Source organism: Nipponia nippon, unplaced genomic scaffold, assembly GCF_047370975.1.
Source record: "Nipponia nippon isolate SJK-2023a ecotype South Korea unplaced genomic scaffold, ASM4737097v1 scaffold_1, whole genome shotgun sequence".
Classification (NCBI taxonomy): Eukaryota; Metazoa; Chordata; class Aves; order Pelecaniformes; family Threskiornithidae; genus Nipponia; species Nipponia nippon.
The window spans coordinates 57,903,845-57,920,929 of NW_028262290.1; the positions used below are offsets into that span (position 1 = coordinate 57,903,845).

Consider the following 17,085-nt stretch of genomic DNA (forward strand, 5'->3'; position numbering starts at 1 on the left):
TGTTGTTGGTATGCAAGACAGACTAGTTTCTTGCTAATCCTGCTAAGAGACTGTAGCAAACCCCTGCCTGTTTTCACTGGCTTTGAGGGCTATTTATTGACGAGGTCTTTTTCACCTTGAAGAGAAACTGCGGTCGCAGGAACAGGTGATAAGAAATGAAACTCCATCAGTCCTGGAGGAAGGGATGAAGAAGTGTGAAGTCAAATAAAAAGTAAATAATATTCTACACTTATTGAGAAGCGTTCACTCCAGGAATGGCAACGTTACATGTGCAGCATCTGGCGCAGCCGCTGAAAGAACCTGGCATCTCTCCGGGGGAGGAAAGACTTGCAGTAAGCCAAACTGTGGACCTGGGCCAGTGCCAGCATATCAGAAACCATCTACCAAAACTAAAAACACAAGTATTGTGGGAGTTTTCTGTCGCACCCTAGAGGGCACTATTGCCAAGTTAAAGAATTAGCTCTCCAGGCATCAAATAAAATAGGTTCTTATTAACAGAACATCATTTCACTACTGATTTTCCTTCTTTCTCACTTCATAGCCAAAACCAAGCTAGGTGACGGTGCTCTGAAGATTAAAAAAAAAAAATCCCAAAACCTCCCAAGCACAAAAGAAACTAGTAAAACCTCTGTCATATGTTCCCACATTAGCCTGACTTATCTAATGTCTTTTTCTCCCTTTTCCTTTAGTATTTTTAAGGGGGAGTGGAGTAATTGAATTAGTTTTTCTGCAATGGTTTTATTTTGTGTATATCTTTCTAGGCATATGTCAGTGAACAGACTGACAGAAGGAAAATACACATGTGGTCAAAAGGTCCTGTTAAGAACTTGGTTGACCTATTTTAAATAATGGCTTCATATATAAGATTTTTAAGTTGCATGATGCCCTCAAATACATGATATGAGATCAGTATTATGATGTAACATATTTAGATAGACTAAAAGTGTGATGGAGCAAATGCCTCAGTACAACATACAATGCTTTCTCCCCTTCTCCCTTTAAACAATATGTCTGTGAATGACTCTGGGCCTATCAGAAAATAAAGCTTGTGCTACCTCATATAGTGAGTGCAGCAGGCGATGACAGGACAGTCCATTTTATATGACAGTGTCTTCAAATGCATGCTGAAGGAACTCTCCAGCTTGGTTCTGATGCAATATGTTCTGCTCCAAGTTCACTTTGGCAGAAATAGTCTACTTGCATTGTGCGTTTATCAACACGCTACTACCTGACCTTCACTTGGAACGAGAAACTACATGCTACTTGGAAGGATATAATAAACAAAATCCATCAGACCCTCTGAAAAGAAGAGGAGGACGCATGTTGTGGGAATATTTGGAGATTATTTTCTTGTTACCATTCAACTTCATCATCTAATAGGTTTGGATCCTGGCTACCATCTCTTGGGCCAACAGAAACACTCTTCAAAGCCCATTACTACCACCGCACTACAAGATGAGTGAATATTCCCTTCCTTTCAAAACTAGGACGTGTTTATCGATTCCTCTATTCACGAGTACCTCATGGGGCATACTTTGAAACCCTGCTGGTAGGAAAAGAGGCGAGGAACATATCCTGCATGAAATTATAAAGCACTAATCAGTATGTCAACATAAAAGAACCAGGATTTCATACCCTTTGCTGTTTATACTCTGTTGGAAAACAGCTCTCAATTAAAGCTAATTGATCAAATGTACTGTACTTTCTTTTCAAGGAGTAATACAGGTTTTTGCCTCAGTAACTTCAACAAAGCAACATAAAGACAAATCTTGATTTGGATTACTGAAAGAGTTTTCCCATGTATAAACATTACCACACAAGTGCTTGAGGTGGGAAGAAAAGAAACCATTCCATTCATTCAGCCATTAACTAAAATACTTCCAACAACTAAAAATTTGCCCCAAATCCCAAAATAGATCCACTGCTTTGGAATTGTCTCTATTCAAATGGAAAATCAGTAAGGTGAAGTTCATCTGTTTTGGCAATGTTCTGAAATAAAATCAAGGCACGTGGCTTTACTCAGAGTCCTAATCAAAGTGCAAATGTTTTTTGAGGCACCTGTACCTGGGATTTTGGATAAATACGCTAGAGAGACAAAGTTCAAATCTTGATTTCAAAATGTCTTTAGTAGCCAAGGGCTGTTTCTGAATTGAGGAGTTTTCTTTGAGTCACGTTCTAATCACACTGAAGCCAAGTTTTAATTTTCATTATACTCTTAGCATGCCTCTTTTTCTCTCTCCTATCACCCACTCCACTTACAAGTGATCTGGAGCTCTGTTTTGAAGGTGGTAGGAACTGTCTCACATTGGTTGGTGTTTCCTTTTCAATGGAGTGTCGTCTCTGAGGTGGCTGCCGTCTCTCAGGCTGTGGTGTAGATGATATGGGCAAGAACTTTGGAGGCACTAAAGATTCAACCAGTATAATAAAATTAGTTCCTGTAAGACACACTGTTGGATAACATTGCTCAGTACTTAAACCAGCCACTGATTTGCTAGAATTCCCACTATTGGTGGCTGAAGTTACACATCCAAACTCAGAGCATCTTCAAGACATGTATCACATTTTCCAGACTGAGAGAGTAGGAATACTCAAAAAACTAGCAAATATAGGCATGCTACTGTCCAGTTACCATTGTATATAAATTTGGTGTTTCAGGGTATTGGCTTATTCTACTTATTTCACCGTTGTGCACAGAAAATACATTCAGAGATTACATGTTTCATTACAAAACCTTTCCAGTGAAACTGAAACACTTTGAAAAAAATGAAAAATATTGTTACACAGTAAAGCCTACAATAACTGTGCCTGAAAAAAAAAAGAACATAACCTCCCCTCTTCCCAGTAAGTTCTTATGAGAAATACTGGTGATTGCTATGAGTCTTTCAAACAAGTACATTCACTGCCACAGTGACAGAGATGCAGGAAACATTTAAATTTGTCTTAGGTTAGAATGTGTTTCTGCAGCAACAAATCCTTTTATGAGATGAACGTAGCTGAACTACCCCCCATTCACTTCTGACTTCCTCTACAGTTCCACATCAAATTAAAGTATGAAACCACCTTCTGTTTCACAAAGTTATCCACATATAGTGTAGGCTAATGCCTTCCAATCGTTAATCACATTTGACCTATTCAGCAGGTTCTAGGGTTCAGCTTTAGAGAGTTATTGCATTAACAACACTCAGCTTCAGCTTTCTATAAAAGTTTCAGACAATGTTCATAGAACAGAAGACAACAGAAGAGTGTAAAAGCAGCCACTGGGCTCTTTCATCAAAACTCACTCTTTCTGCTGCTGGTGCCTTCTTGAGAGGGGTCTTCCACTTGTGAGGGTGAGATGCTGCTGCTGCTTGCTGATTTGTGCACTGATTCCTCCTGTGTGGTAAGAGGAAAAGAAACAGAATTCCTCAGGGATTGTTTTTTCTTCTCTTACTGCTTCTTAGCACACAGAAATCGGAAGCGATCAAAAGTATTTTGCACCATTCAATCACTCAGAGCCCTAGAAGAAGTCCTGAGAGAAACATTGACTCTACACAGCACTGAGTAAACGGAATTTTCAATGCTAAATTTTTTTAGAAACGGAAATAAATGGTACGTGGTTGGAATTCAGTGTATTTAACTATCGCATGAAAGAACAAGATCACAGAGAGGTGCATGAATCCATTGTAACCTGTTAATTTTCCTCATTGTATTCAAGGACTTCTAAGGATTTGCAGCTACAGCAGATACGTTAACTCAACTTTATATCGCACACTAGCAAGGAATCAGCACTTGGATTTCTCTGGTCTCCAAAGGAATGAGAGCCACTCATACAAGTGACTCAGGTAAAGAGAAATTAATCTGATCTCCACTGCACTGTTCTCTAATCCCTAATCCTGGTGCGTTTCTCCTTTCTTCTGTATTTAAAAGGAATCTCACTCATTATATAAGCATGTTTCATCACAACAGCCAAGAGCAAGTTGAATGAAAGTGGAACGGGCTTTGACTAACACATTTCAGCTATCTAAAGCATTATGCCACCCTTAAATCCCTTGCTTTCACTTAAAACCTCTGTCTTCAGCCACCGGATACCAGCAAGATACAGATCATCACAAGAGCCTCCCAAAGGAACGGAGTTGAAGGACTGAGCGTGAACGCTCTTTAGCTCGAATGTGAATGCTTTTAACCAAGGAGACTTACATCATTTAAGTTGTCAAGATTTACAGATCAAACAAGTGACCTGCTCTAAAACCCAGAAAGTGGCTGAGCTTCTCTCTCACAGATTTCCTTAGTTACGTGAATAGCAAGCAGGAAAACCTCCACTGGCTGAAAGATTGCCTTCTTTGGTTAACAGCAAGTCAGAAAAGAAAAGCTGGCAGATCACCTCAATGAGCACCATGCATCACGGGACAGAGGCCTCTACAAATTCCCATCAGGTGATCTGTACTTTATGCTGAGCCCAAGGGTATGCACTGTATGTGAGGGCACTGTGATGTATACTGTTCCCACGTATATGCCACAACACAATATTCTGCAAAGGGATTCAAACCAGCTCAGATCCCAAAACAATATATTCACTTTAACATATCAAGTGTGACCCTGCAAACCAGTTGTGATGGGAAGCTTGTAGGGAAATTTGAGCAGCACATTTAGCTACAGCAGAAGTTTTACTTCCAAAAACCAGTACAGTTTAGCTACAGAGCTAGCTCAAATAGCTTTGCATATCACTGCTTCTTGCCACATGGTTGCCTTAAAAGACCACTCGGAGAACTTGCAAGACACTTGGATGCACTGTTCTTTAGAAGGGGTGCAACAGTGTTCACAAGTCTAGAGTTAAACATCTCAGTTTTGTGAAGGAGAATAACCCCTGTACAAAGGGAACTACTAAACTTTTCACTTTGTAGAAGTCGGATTTGTCTGAGTGTAAGATTTCTTTCCCATTGCCAGAGGAGCTAACAAGCTAAGATGAAGAACTAAGTAAGCTGTCAACTAAAAAAACATAACCATGGTGCTGTGCTGCTCATTTTTATGAATGAAGAGCAGCCAGGGCTTCAGAGAAGGCTTTCTGAGGAGCAGGGGGGGAACAGCTTTCTCTGGAGCACAATCCAAGCAATCCTTGCTTTAGAGAAGTCTCGTTCTGTGGGACCCTACCTAGTCCTGACCAAAAATTACAAGTGCTTCAGTCGTCAGCATCTTATGCTGTAAAGTTTTACAAAAGACTGAATCATGATTCAAGCAACAGTCTGTGCATTCAGTTTATTTACCCGCTTTTCTGGGTTTTTTTGCTCTCCTTTTTCTTCCTTTTTTCCTGTGTCTGAAACACTGGCACAGAGAGAAGAGAGATAAAACAAGGTGCACAACTGAACATATCAAAAGCCTATATAATCTTAACATAAAACTGTAAAATAGGGATTACAGAAATGTTTTACATGTCCATCTAATTTTGCTAATTGCCACCTTTAAATGGAAAGAAATAGCTATGGACCATTCTTCATGCCACTTCTGAACTCGAGATGGACATGATGTCTCAATCACATGTTGCAAAACTAGGAAGCACACAGATGTCTCCGTCTTGCTCCCATTTCTGTGAAAGATTTTTAGTTACTTCATTAGTAATGGATGAACACTGGCTATTCCAGTGGCCTAGGAGCCTCGAAAAAAAGAGAGCGAAAGAAATGGACAAAAATAGAGAGCAAGGGTATGGTAAAGACCTACAAGAAAGGTTCCAGGAGCCGCACTTCTTATTCTAAAGAATGAGAGGGGATGAACTGTCAGAGACAATGGCTAAGTATAAAAAATAGTAAGTATAAACAACCAACCCAGGGAGAATGGAAACCAGGAGTATGTTAAATTTGACATATCATCCTGCTTCAAGAACAGGTATTCCTGGTCTGTCATTTCAAATTACTTTTTCTGTGCACAAACACATGCACTGAAAATGCTATTACTGCCCTACGATTTCTCAAACATGGCGGGCTTGTGTAGAAAGTACTGATGAACCATCATATGAATTTCTTCATATCAATATAGTAACTGTTGACTATTATGGTAGACTATCTGACATTTTACATTTGAGGTCAGATCAACCCAACATCCAGGACTGTGCACTTCTCCACAGAGCACGAAACAATTAGAATTTTACACGTACTGAGAAAGCTGCAGCTTTAAAGGCATCACCTTAAAACATCTGAATATGCTACTGACATGATTTTTGTCCAGATAGCTGTAGCTTCATTAGGGAGATACCATTTTTATATCTGTATCAAAAATCACTATTAGATTGCTACTTCTCTTAGCCACACAAAGCAAAATGGCACTTCCTGCTCCTCCTCTGAAACTGTGATTCTAGTGGTGATGCAGAAAAAAGCAAGGACAGAAAGCAGGAATAGTTCGTACAATATTCATCCTTGCCAGCAAATGGGCATAGGGCTGTATCAGACCTTCCCTTTCACCTCTGGCTGGCAACACTGAGTGTTGGGGCATAGTCTGCATCACAACACAGCTGGGAGAAGAACAAAGGGGATGCAGGGGGAAGAAAATGCGTCTGCATCATAGCTCATTTGGAGGTCCACAGCTCAGCAGTGCAGAGATGTGCAGCCTGTAATTTAGGGCATAACATAGTCATAATTTAACTCCCAGTGAGTAACTCTAAATAGGTTAAACCCAACTCAAATTGCAGGCAAAGAGGTGGCCGAGTCATTTATAGGCAATCAGGACAACACATATGCTCTTCTGTGTGTTACATACAAAGTAAAAGCCAGGAAAGAAATAAGATATTTTGACAGAGCGATCTTCACTTTCTTCAAATGTTCTATGTCCCACCCCATTCATCAGCTCAGAAAATTTCACCCAAACTCCCTTCAGTTTGTTTATTTACACTACTTTAGCACTGTTCCTGAGCCCCAACCAGTATTCTGCCGAGCATCTTAATCGTCTTAATTGCTTCACCAGCTACTTCTGTTGACTCAAACCAGTACAGCATCTGTTCTCTGTGACAGCTCGATGTGACTGATTTATTTTCAATTTACCTTTTGCTGTATGTTCCAGAGCTTATTCTATACGACTTTGCTTGCCTACACAGTATTCCCTAATCAATAGTCACAGTCAGACATCTTATTTTTCCCTCCTACAAGAATCACTTCACGTTTCCCTTTACAGAATTTTCCTTTACTGACTTCTGCTCATTTTTCCCTGTGAAATATCATGCTGCATTAGCTTCAGGATGCACGCAGCTACAAGCTGGGAAGCTGTAAGTTCAAGAGCCAACTCTCGCTGACAGGTCTTAATATTCCTGCATCCTGCCCAGCTTCATTCATATTAACAAAATCTCATATAGCCTCTATTGTAATTTGAAAGACTGCTGAGACATTTCAGAATGCAAATCTCTTCTGCTTTCAAAACAGATGCACCAAATTATGCACCCAAACAAGTCACCCATAGGATAACCTCTAATACAAAGAGGGCCAACCTTTCACAGATCAAGAAAGTATGCAAAGAGATAAATTTCTCCCCACATATATTTCTCCCCAGCCTCCTATCTTTCAGCTTAGACGCCTTTGTAAGCGCCCTGTCAGGAAACCCCTCCTTCCCCATTTACTAGAGAGAAATAAAGTCAGGGAAGACTGCCTTCCCCAGGCTAAAATTAGCCTCTGTGAATAAGCTCTGCCTGCATGCGCTTTCCAGACAGCTTAACTTTCAGAAAGGTCCAAACACAATTAATAATACTACTGGTCCAGAAGACAAAGCTCATTCTTGAGGATGTAATGTTGGTACTTCTTGAGGATCATATATAATGCAGCTTTTAAGCTAGAGAGCTTTTTTAAGCTTTTCTCCTTTTTATGCTTTTTTAGATCTTTAATTCTCCATTTGAGAGAGGATGGATTCAAAGTTGTTTCTTCACTGAAGTAGTATTTGCTTGTCCCTATCTGTGAAACATTTGTTGGGTGTTAGTTCCCAAGCCTATATAGCAAACTGGCGCATTGACATTTGCACCAAACTGCAACCCCTCTGGTACAGCTGATGTTCTTTATTTGACAGCTGGTACGGTGAGGCTGGCCTCACATCTGAGTCCTTTAGTGACAGCTCCTGCATGGATGCCAGAAGGGTGCAACACATTTGCCTGCGTTCCCAAAAGAATAATTGCTACATATACACTGTGGACGGATACTGGGCATTTAGAAAAATAAGTAAATACTGCATTTAAGGCCACAAGTAGCATTTAACCTTAAAAGAATATTCTCATTTTTGAGGTCTGATCTAGTATTTTTCAAGTTCTGTGGGCTGACAAAGCAATCATGGAAAACTCAGATGATAATCTGCAAAGTCACTTCTCAGCTGATCAGCAAATTATAGAATAAGACTCAATTCTGAGAAATCGAGAAGCAAGTTGTGTCCTGATTTTTTACCTCTGAATCTGAGCTGTCAAGTTCAGCCAACGTGGGAGCCTTAAGGAGTCTCTTTCGTTGCACTGTCACTTGTGTGGCCCCATTCTGCTTTCCTTGTGGTGCCAGGCCACCGTTCACTACAGAGGCATCCACTAATTTTCTTCCAGCCTCTGGCGTAGATACATCTAGCAAAAGAAACAGAACAATTGGTGTTTGGACCTAATTTTTATTTTGCCTTCTCAAATCTTACTGTCAAGGCAATATACACAAAAGGAAAAAAAATTATTGTGATAGTTATATGTGTGAAATTATTTTACTTCAGCAATACACTGCTCGGAGAACTACAGGCAATGGCTTGTGGTGTAGAAGGAATACGAAAGAATGAAAGCAGTGGAAAAAGCAGCAGTGCACAATACTAAAAACCAACCTCAGACCAACACCAATCAACTTAAAAAAAAAAAAATCCTGTGTTAAACCCGAAAATATTCTTCCTTCAACTTACAGTCTATAATTAACTATATAGCAAGTACCAGAAGAATGCACAACCGTATCTGGACAAGTGGGTTTCCAGGCAATCTGAAGACAACGCCACACAGAAATCAGGAGGCTTAGCATGGAGTAAAACTAGTTTTTCCTGTGAGGACAGAATTACACTTTATTCTGCAGTATACAGAAAAGGAATGAAAATGAGCTAAATAACTAGCATTCATCAAAAATATGCACAATTCTTGGGCTTGCATGGTCATTTCTATTAAAAATATGTCTGTGATGTCAAATCTTCACGTAACAGCAGAAACATGAGGCTCCAGCTCTATTTTAATCTACATGAGTTTTACAAGGATGTAACTCCACTGAGTAAATTACTCAGGATTTCTGCCAGTGTGCAATGAAGATGCATCTCGGATAACGAAGCATTGGGTCTGCTGTGCTTAGCCTAGCTTAGCTTAGACATTAAGATAATGACCTAGGCTTTGATATTTTAGGAGAGCTTAGAGTTTGGTCTGATAAATCAGTTTTATCCCTGCAAAAGTACAAAGTGCAGTATTCCAATCTGAAGAAAATTATGTCGGAGGAAGAAGGAAGAGAAGCTTTTAATCTCCCATTTGCATGTATGCCTAAGCATCTGGTCTTTCTACAAATGTGTTTTTCTACCCATGTAATTATAGGACTCCTTCCCCAGTCTTGTAATAACAAAGTACCTCCAGGTATTTTAGGGCTACGGTAATGATGAGTTATTATTCCCATTTTTATACATGGTGAAAAGAGGCACAGAAGGTCAAATGATTCATACCTTAGGTTACCAGGAGGACTATGACAGAGAAATGATATCACCCAGATACTCCCAGTGCCAACAACGTAAGTACTCACACACCATTTGGAGTTACTTGCATAGTTGCCCTGGTATAAACAGACAGGGTGACTGCTGCTACAAGACAATTTGCAATGATAAAAGCTGTTCTTGCACTAGGTAAGTTAAAACTACACAGTCTAGACAAAGCCTTAGTTGCAGTAGTACGTCTGTTTTACAACATTCTCACCAGAGCAGCTATTGAAAAGGAATAAGAAGAGGAGTAAGTTAAATCGATATATATTTTAAAAATTAATTACGTTATTGTTAAATGCTGGAAAGTGAGCTACAAAGGACAAGGGATGTATTATAGTTCCTCTAGAAATCATACCTTCAACTGGGAGTGTAAAAAAGGAGATTATTTGGACTATTAAAGTCATGATGACATTCCAAGCCTATGAATCTGTGTAGTACAGTGTTATTACTGCCTTCGGGTCCTCCCTACAAAGAGTTGCAATCAAAGACTTGGACTCTCTAACCCTTAGTTCCTATCTTCAAAGGCTTTGCTAATGGGTGTCCTGACTAGCACTATGGCTTATAGGTCATGGGTTTTTTTTCCTCCTAGATTTCTGCGAGTACAGCATGGGCGTCCTCCACATCAAATGCATTCCTGCTCTAACAGCCGCTCAACACAATCCCAGAAAGCGACAGCAGGAAAACAAAAACCGAACGGCTTCACCTCCCTGCTGCCCATACCACTTCTTGAGACCTCATAATTAGCTGGCATGCAGTTGATTGAAGAAGCTCAGGGTTTCCCAAATGAGTAAGAGAAAAATCTTTGATTTGTCTCTTGATTGCACAGGGCGGTTCCTGCACAGACTGTCCAATGGAGCAGCCCCAGCACCACCAACACAACAGCCAAAGGTGGTGTCCCTTCTCCCAAAAACTTCCTGGGTGGCGACTCCCCTGCCTGATGGTAGGGAGGGTGAAGAATGGTCTGTAAGTACTTGGACGCACTGGGAGAATAAATGACGGGAAGGCCAACAGTATTGCTCACCTTCCAAAAAAATAAAACACACGCTAGGTCTGGGGAAAAGAAGGAGGAGGGAACATTCGCCAGACATCCCCTAGCACTATGGGAGGTGACGAAACGGGTATCCAGGGTACATCATAACTTGTTTTCTGTTGGTGTTTTGTTGTTGTTGTTGGGTTTTGTTGTTGGGTTTTGTTGTTGTTTTTGTTTGTTTTGGGGTTTGTTTTGTTTTGTTTTCTAAGAATTTAGGCCCGATTTCTTTAGGCCCCAGAAAGGGAAATTTCTGATCCATTTTGGAGCTAATTTATGTAGACAATCACTATCTACAAAGCCTAAACCAGTTGTTATTTAAATTCACACATGTATGAGTTGTTCATACATATCGTTAAATCGTTCATATATTGGTTTATAAGCCTTCTTGAAATACCAGAGAAGTTTTAGGTGAATCAAGAAGACAATCCAATATAGCATTTGTTTTGAAGGACTCCTCAGTAGGAAATGTCATTTATCACCATTCTTTCCTCTAAAGAAAAAAAAAAAAATCAACAGGGAATGTTTTTACAACTTGCAAGCACTAAAGAATAAAAAACCCCCAAAAAAGTAAAATTAAAAACCCATCCAATTTATAAAATCTGTTTTGTCAATAGTGCTCAAGTTCAATTTATCATTCCTGCACTTACAGGTACTGGATATACATGAATAAATGGATTATCATAATTTAAGGAAAGGATCATGAAATTTTACAGTTTCAGCAAACAGATTTCAACAAAAAAAACATGTTCCAAAATTAAAACCAGAATTTGTTAGCAGATACAGACCAAAAAAATATTACTTTCCTTAAGCTATTTTAGTGATGTACTCAGGCAACAGAAACATTACCGTGTGGCAAATAATTGTACATCATCATAAACAAGATAAAATTAATCAGGATAAACAAATCAGAAACAACCAACAGACCAACGCTTATAAAAATGATTATGACAGAAGAAATTCATGGATAATTCTTTGACACAAAAAAAGTATTTTTTTTTTTAAATGGACAGTAGTTTTACCATATCTAGTTTCATAGAACATCTAGATGTTTTGAAGATGATTCAAATGATATTAAAAAAAGGCTTGTGTGAGTAACAGCCTGGGGTTAAGATTTTATTAGAGAGTCAGACACACTGGGAGAGTGTCATTTCTCTGTGTTTTCAGGCAGCAAGTACAATGAACAGTACCTGCAAATTGGATGAATATGTTTGGTTTCTTTTGAGTTTCTTCTAAGCTATCATTACAACAGGCAAATGAAAGAAGAGAAGGTCTTGATTTGATTACTTGATCTTTGTGTTGGTAGTTCCCTGACTAGCCTTAAGAAGGGGGAGACAAAAAACCCCCACCCTAGGATAATATGAAATGCGCCTTTATTTACATGTAAGATTACGTCTCTTATGGAACAAGGAATTAAGCACACCACAGATTACATGCAAACCACAGCAGTCATGTAACCATATGCTGTCTGCCTCCTAGCCAGCTCTCCTTGGCAAATAATGACAACAGAAACCTGAATTTTGTTCTATACAGCAAATGTACTCCTCAACCCTATCACTTTTACACTCACTTTAAAAGAAGGCTGAAATGGATTTGCAGAATTAATACAGGTTTACCTTCTGCTAGTTATGACGATGACAATATACCAGGAAAGATTATATAATGAATAATGGTAACAGAGATGTGCTGCTCCTTTCAATGGACTTAGATGTTGAAGTCAAACCTGATAACTAACAAATCAGTATACCACACTGCCAGTCTTTTGCTGGTGTTTGCATCACATTATTCTGTTATCTAAATTAAGAGATTACCAGGACCTGGTGGAGTTCCTTCCTTACACTGGTCTGAGGCACAGATCATGCAAAGCCAACAGTGATACACATCACCTCACGGGGTTTGGAACAACAGGAACAATCCCCGTGAAGTTTGGGTTTAAATGCTTCGGTTTCCTTTTTCTTCTCTCCCTGTTGTGTCATGTTGTCGCCCCCCCCCCCCCCCCCAGTGTAAAAACTGTTTCTGAAGTAACAACTTCAAAGCAGCTATGCATACAGCTTTGAGGTAAGACCTTGAGTGTCAACAGTGGGAATGACTGGTCTTCTGAGCTGCATTCAACGCCAACGCAGTGCATAGCAGTGAAGCTGCTTTTAAGCTACTTTTCTATTAGAGGAAGTGGGCAATGACTGCTCTGGTCCCTAATCAATATCTGAGTACCGCTCAGATTACTCTCATTACAGGTGGCTACCGCTTGCTCCTTCTATTCTACCAGTAGGAAACAGAAGGGTAACAAGGAGGTCGCAGGCGACCCTCCTCTCCTCTTCAGGATGACAACAGCGTGGAGCCAGGCAGTGTGACATACCAACTACATCGTCTTGGTGCCAGCAAAAGTCTTCTCAGAATTGGTCTGCATCATCCCAGTCACAGACAGCAAGCATAATAAAAGCCTGCAGCTGTTCTTTAGCACTTAGTAGGAAACACTTCTGTTTTTCAGCTGGTTTGTGTTTTTTTCATGACAGCAATTCCATCAAGCAGAGAGCAATGAAAGCAGTGAAAAAGCAAGTATGTGGAAACAGTGATCACAGAATGAAAGCACAGGATAGCTTCCCTGCCCCCAAAATAAAGAAAAAAGTAAAAGCACGCAAAGCAACAACATTCAAAACTATTGCTTATCTGCTTACTATCGACATCTCAACCCATCTAATTCATTCGTACTGCTCATCTGGTATCTCACATCTACCTAACTGGAATGTTTTAATCATCCTGAATTTACTTCTAACGACAATTTATCAGATCACTCAGTCATGCCATATGAGACTACTTGCTGAGAACCACATTACTTGAAAAAACCAAAACAATCACATTTGGAAGATGGATAAAGAAAACAGGAAGAGTTCTTCGGTGGTCAGTCAAAAAGGGCAAATCCAAGTACAGTATAGATTGCTATGAAGCTACTTCTTTAAAATAAAAACATTAGGGTAGTGAATTAATGGATTATGAAGGGAGCTTTTACAAAATATTGTTTGGATTTAAACAAATGAGCATGTCTCAGGATTCTTAGAAATAAAAGGCAAAAGAAGAAGCAAACAGACACATGTAGAAGGACAGATATGAACATTTCAGTTTTGTTGGTCACTGGCACGTTCAGTTTTATAGTCTTAAAACTGAAGGGACTTCTGGCATATCTGAAAGCAGCAATACTTCTTGAAAACTGAAGTTTGCCTGTTTATGCTATTATCTGACCCCCCGAGGACCCTTCAGCTTTCAGTGAAGTAAAACACGATACCAAATACATACATAATTTGAATCCCACCAGACAGCTGTAGTAGCTGTACAATACGCCATGAGTGTAAGGTTTCACAAAAGGGCTTGAGCTGGATTAACAGCTTGCCACCGCCTCTGACGGGGAGAGCCTGTTCCTTCCTCCCATCTACCCATACTCATCATCTGCCCTCAGCCAGCTCTCTGATCATCTGATCAGATAGTAAGCAGGTTTAAATCACTGAAGAGCAGAAAACCAACCTGGTAAAAAAAGAAAAGTATTTCTTCCTGGGCTACATGAGTTTAACCAGGTCATCTTTGAATAAGTGAGCAGGACTGGCACAGAGGAGGAAGGGGAATCGCATGCTTGGAGGGGAGCTTGGGGAGGAGCAGGAGCAGCGAGAACCCCTCCTCGCCTCTTGACAGTGGCAAGCTGTTTACTTGGCTCAGCCAGAACACGAAGCCATGTTCATAGATAGGCTGCTTGTGAACTTCGCTCCCATATTATAAAACTATTGTATTTTTTATATTATGGTAACCATTTAATTTCTCTATGGTCTTTCTAGCTCACAATATGCTAGCATTTCAGTCAGATTATGCCTTTCTATGGGGAAAATAACCACATGAAGTTAAAGGGTGTATGGAGAAACAGAGGACGAAAACTCTGCAGAAGTCCCAGAGGAGATGTTTCTACATGCAACTGGAAGGAAGGGAGGAGGGTACAGCTGCTGTTGCTTCTTCACAAAATGAGAGCATGGATTTATTTGGAGACTGTTTTTCTTGGGAGTCATCTAGGGGAAATGAGGTAAGAGCTAACGTAAGAGCTCTCCTCAGTGGACAAACCTTTGAGGGTAATGTAGAATATTTCCAACCTCAGTGATGGAGTCTTTGGGCCTGAGCATCCTGGAAAGTTAGTGCACAATGAGGCAGGAATGAATTTATTTTCTGGCTAGTAGACACAAACTCTCTGACATTGCTCTCCCTGAAGCAGAACATGTTCATACAGTTACTGCACGTCTTAACTAATGGCCCACCAAGAGGAACCTTTAAATTTGATATTAGAAAGTTAATCAGCTATCGAATCCTTTGTATCAGCTACTACCAGCAAACCTCAGCAACTTATTTTGCTGACCAGTAAAAAAGGAAGGTTTAGCCTCTTCTGAGTGAACGTCTTTGATTTCACGACTCACAAAGCATTTACTGTAAAGACACTCAGTAGAATTGACAGTTCCTCTCTGGATTAGTATTCATAGGTGTATTTCATGAAATCTAGAAAGGTAGATGAGTTCAAAACTAGTTTTTGGATTCTTGTGAGAAATGAAGTACTGCAAAAGATGGTCTAGTCAACAAGTGAGTGTAAAGACACCAAGGTCAGATTAATAATAAAGTAAATCAGACTTGAAGGTGACACTGTATTGTGCAATCCTTTTTAGAGTCTGGAATAGCTCTGGGCCACCTTCTTTTGGTTATTTATTTAAACAGAATTCCAGCACTCTATTTCAGGTGAAATACAGTTGTTTCCTATGCCTAGGCATCCTTTTGTGGCAAGGGAAATGTAGGTATTAATAAGTAATTTATCTTAATTTTTATTTTCACTGACCATATATCTTGGAAGAATCCCTTCAAGTTTCTTTCTTAAATGGGAATTCAACAAACAGATGGAACAAATTTCACAATAAGCACAATAACCACGTCAGGTGTTGTTGCACCTTTTACCTGACAAGTCAAAACTGTAAGACATGCTAAGTGGCCGCATTGCTGTAAAAAAGAAACAAAAACAACAAAAAGAAAACGATTCAGCTGTTAGAAAAGCAGAAGGGTAATGAAAACAAAATATTAACTCCACTTGAGACATTTTGGATTCTGTTGCCTAAATCCAAAATGTGTCAGACATACTATTGCTTTACTGTAGTAAAGCTCAAAGTCTGAAAACTACAGTAGCATAACTGGGATTTGCAAACAGAGCAATTATAAATATATTTGTATAGTTGTAGAATGAGATTTTTGGAATTCAATAAATCAAATATCAGAACAAGAGGCAAGTATCTTAAAAATGGAATATTTTCAATTAAAATGAAAGAGAGGGGAGAGGGAAAAGAGGGTGGGGAGAAAGAGAGAGAAAGAGCAGAAAAAAATTTGAAAGTACAAAGCCACATTTCACACAAGTTTCAGTGACCTGAAATAAAGATATTTCTAATTTCTTTAAGCATAATCTCCAATGATTATAATTAAACTAATAAAGAGAGACACTCAAGCTAAGCTTGAGCAGTAGTTTCCTTGAAGAGGATGGGAAAAAAGGCCGAACAGTATGATTTGTGCTGATTGTTGTTCTTTTTAAAAACCTAGGTGGACTTAGCCTTTAAAATGTAGCCATAATATTATCCTCTTCTTTCTGGGCCTCTAACCATTTTATTCCTAGATAAGAAAGTGGTCAGATGTTTTTTATTTCTGGAAAGACCTATCTATATTTCCAATTAAACAGTGTAATTCAGGGAGTAGACACTCAAAATATTTCTCAACTGAAAACAAAATTTCAATGCACTAATCCAAATAAGGAGGCCAAGCCCAGCGACAAGAATGTACAAGAACACATCAAAACTGACATCAGCTTATCTGTCTTACTTGACAGGTGACAAACATGCAAGTTGGTATGAAAGGGCCTATCAGCACACATACCACCGCATTAAAAGATGTTTAAAAAAAGGTTGTGCTGGGACAAGTTTTGCTCATGAGAACAAATCTATGTGGTGAACGCAGTAGGTGGTTGACTCAGAGCCAAATTTGGGACTCAGGGTATTTTTCCTGTAGTTCATTAACTAAACAACATTAACCACAGGTAACAGCTACAGAAACAGTATCTAAATCCCTGTCCAAATGCAGCATAAAGGCAAATACATTTTAAAGCATACGGGCGTTTATCACCTAATGCTGAGTCCTAACTGAAGGATGATAAAGCATGTACCTGAAACAAAGTTTTCTCCAAGCTCCATTTGCTCAACTTGTTTGAGTCACAAATTCATGCTTTTAATTAAAAGGACATGTACCTCAAGGTTGTGTTTGTCTCGATGGCTTACTCTGATGATTTTATGACATCATTTGAAAGCTCGCTCCAATTCCTC

At 39.4% G+C, this 17,085-nt stretch overlaps 1 protein-coding gene across 4 annotated transcripts in view; it reads right to left on the bottom strand.

The window, feature by feature from the left end:
* Positions 1-17,085, bottom strand: part of SPIRE1 (spire type actin nucleation factor 1) — a 134,753-nt gene that overhangs the window by 12,273 nt on the left and 105,395 nt on the right. For 2 of the 4 annotated variants that reach the window (XM_087757025.1, XM_087757010.1), the window contains exons 9-12: positions 15,683-15,724; positions 8,382-8,545; positions 3,282-3,372; positions 2,260-2,402 (exon numbers count right to left, since the gene is read on the bottom strand). In XM_087757025.1, coding sequence (XP_087613151.1) covers positions 2,260-2,402; positions 3,282-3,372; positions 8,382-8,545; positions 15,683-15,724 — 440 coding nt within the window. The remainder of the gene's footprint in view (positions 1-2,259; positions 2,403-3,281; positions 3,373-8,381; positions 8,546-15,682; positions 15,725-17,085) is intronic. The other 2 variants (XM_087757032.1, XM_087757016.1) reach the window with 1 other exon arrangement.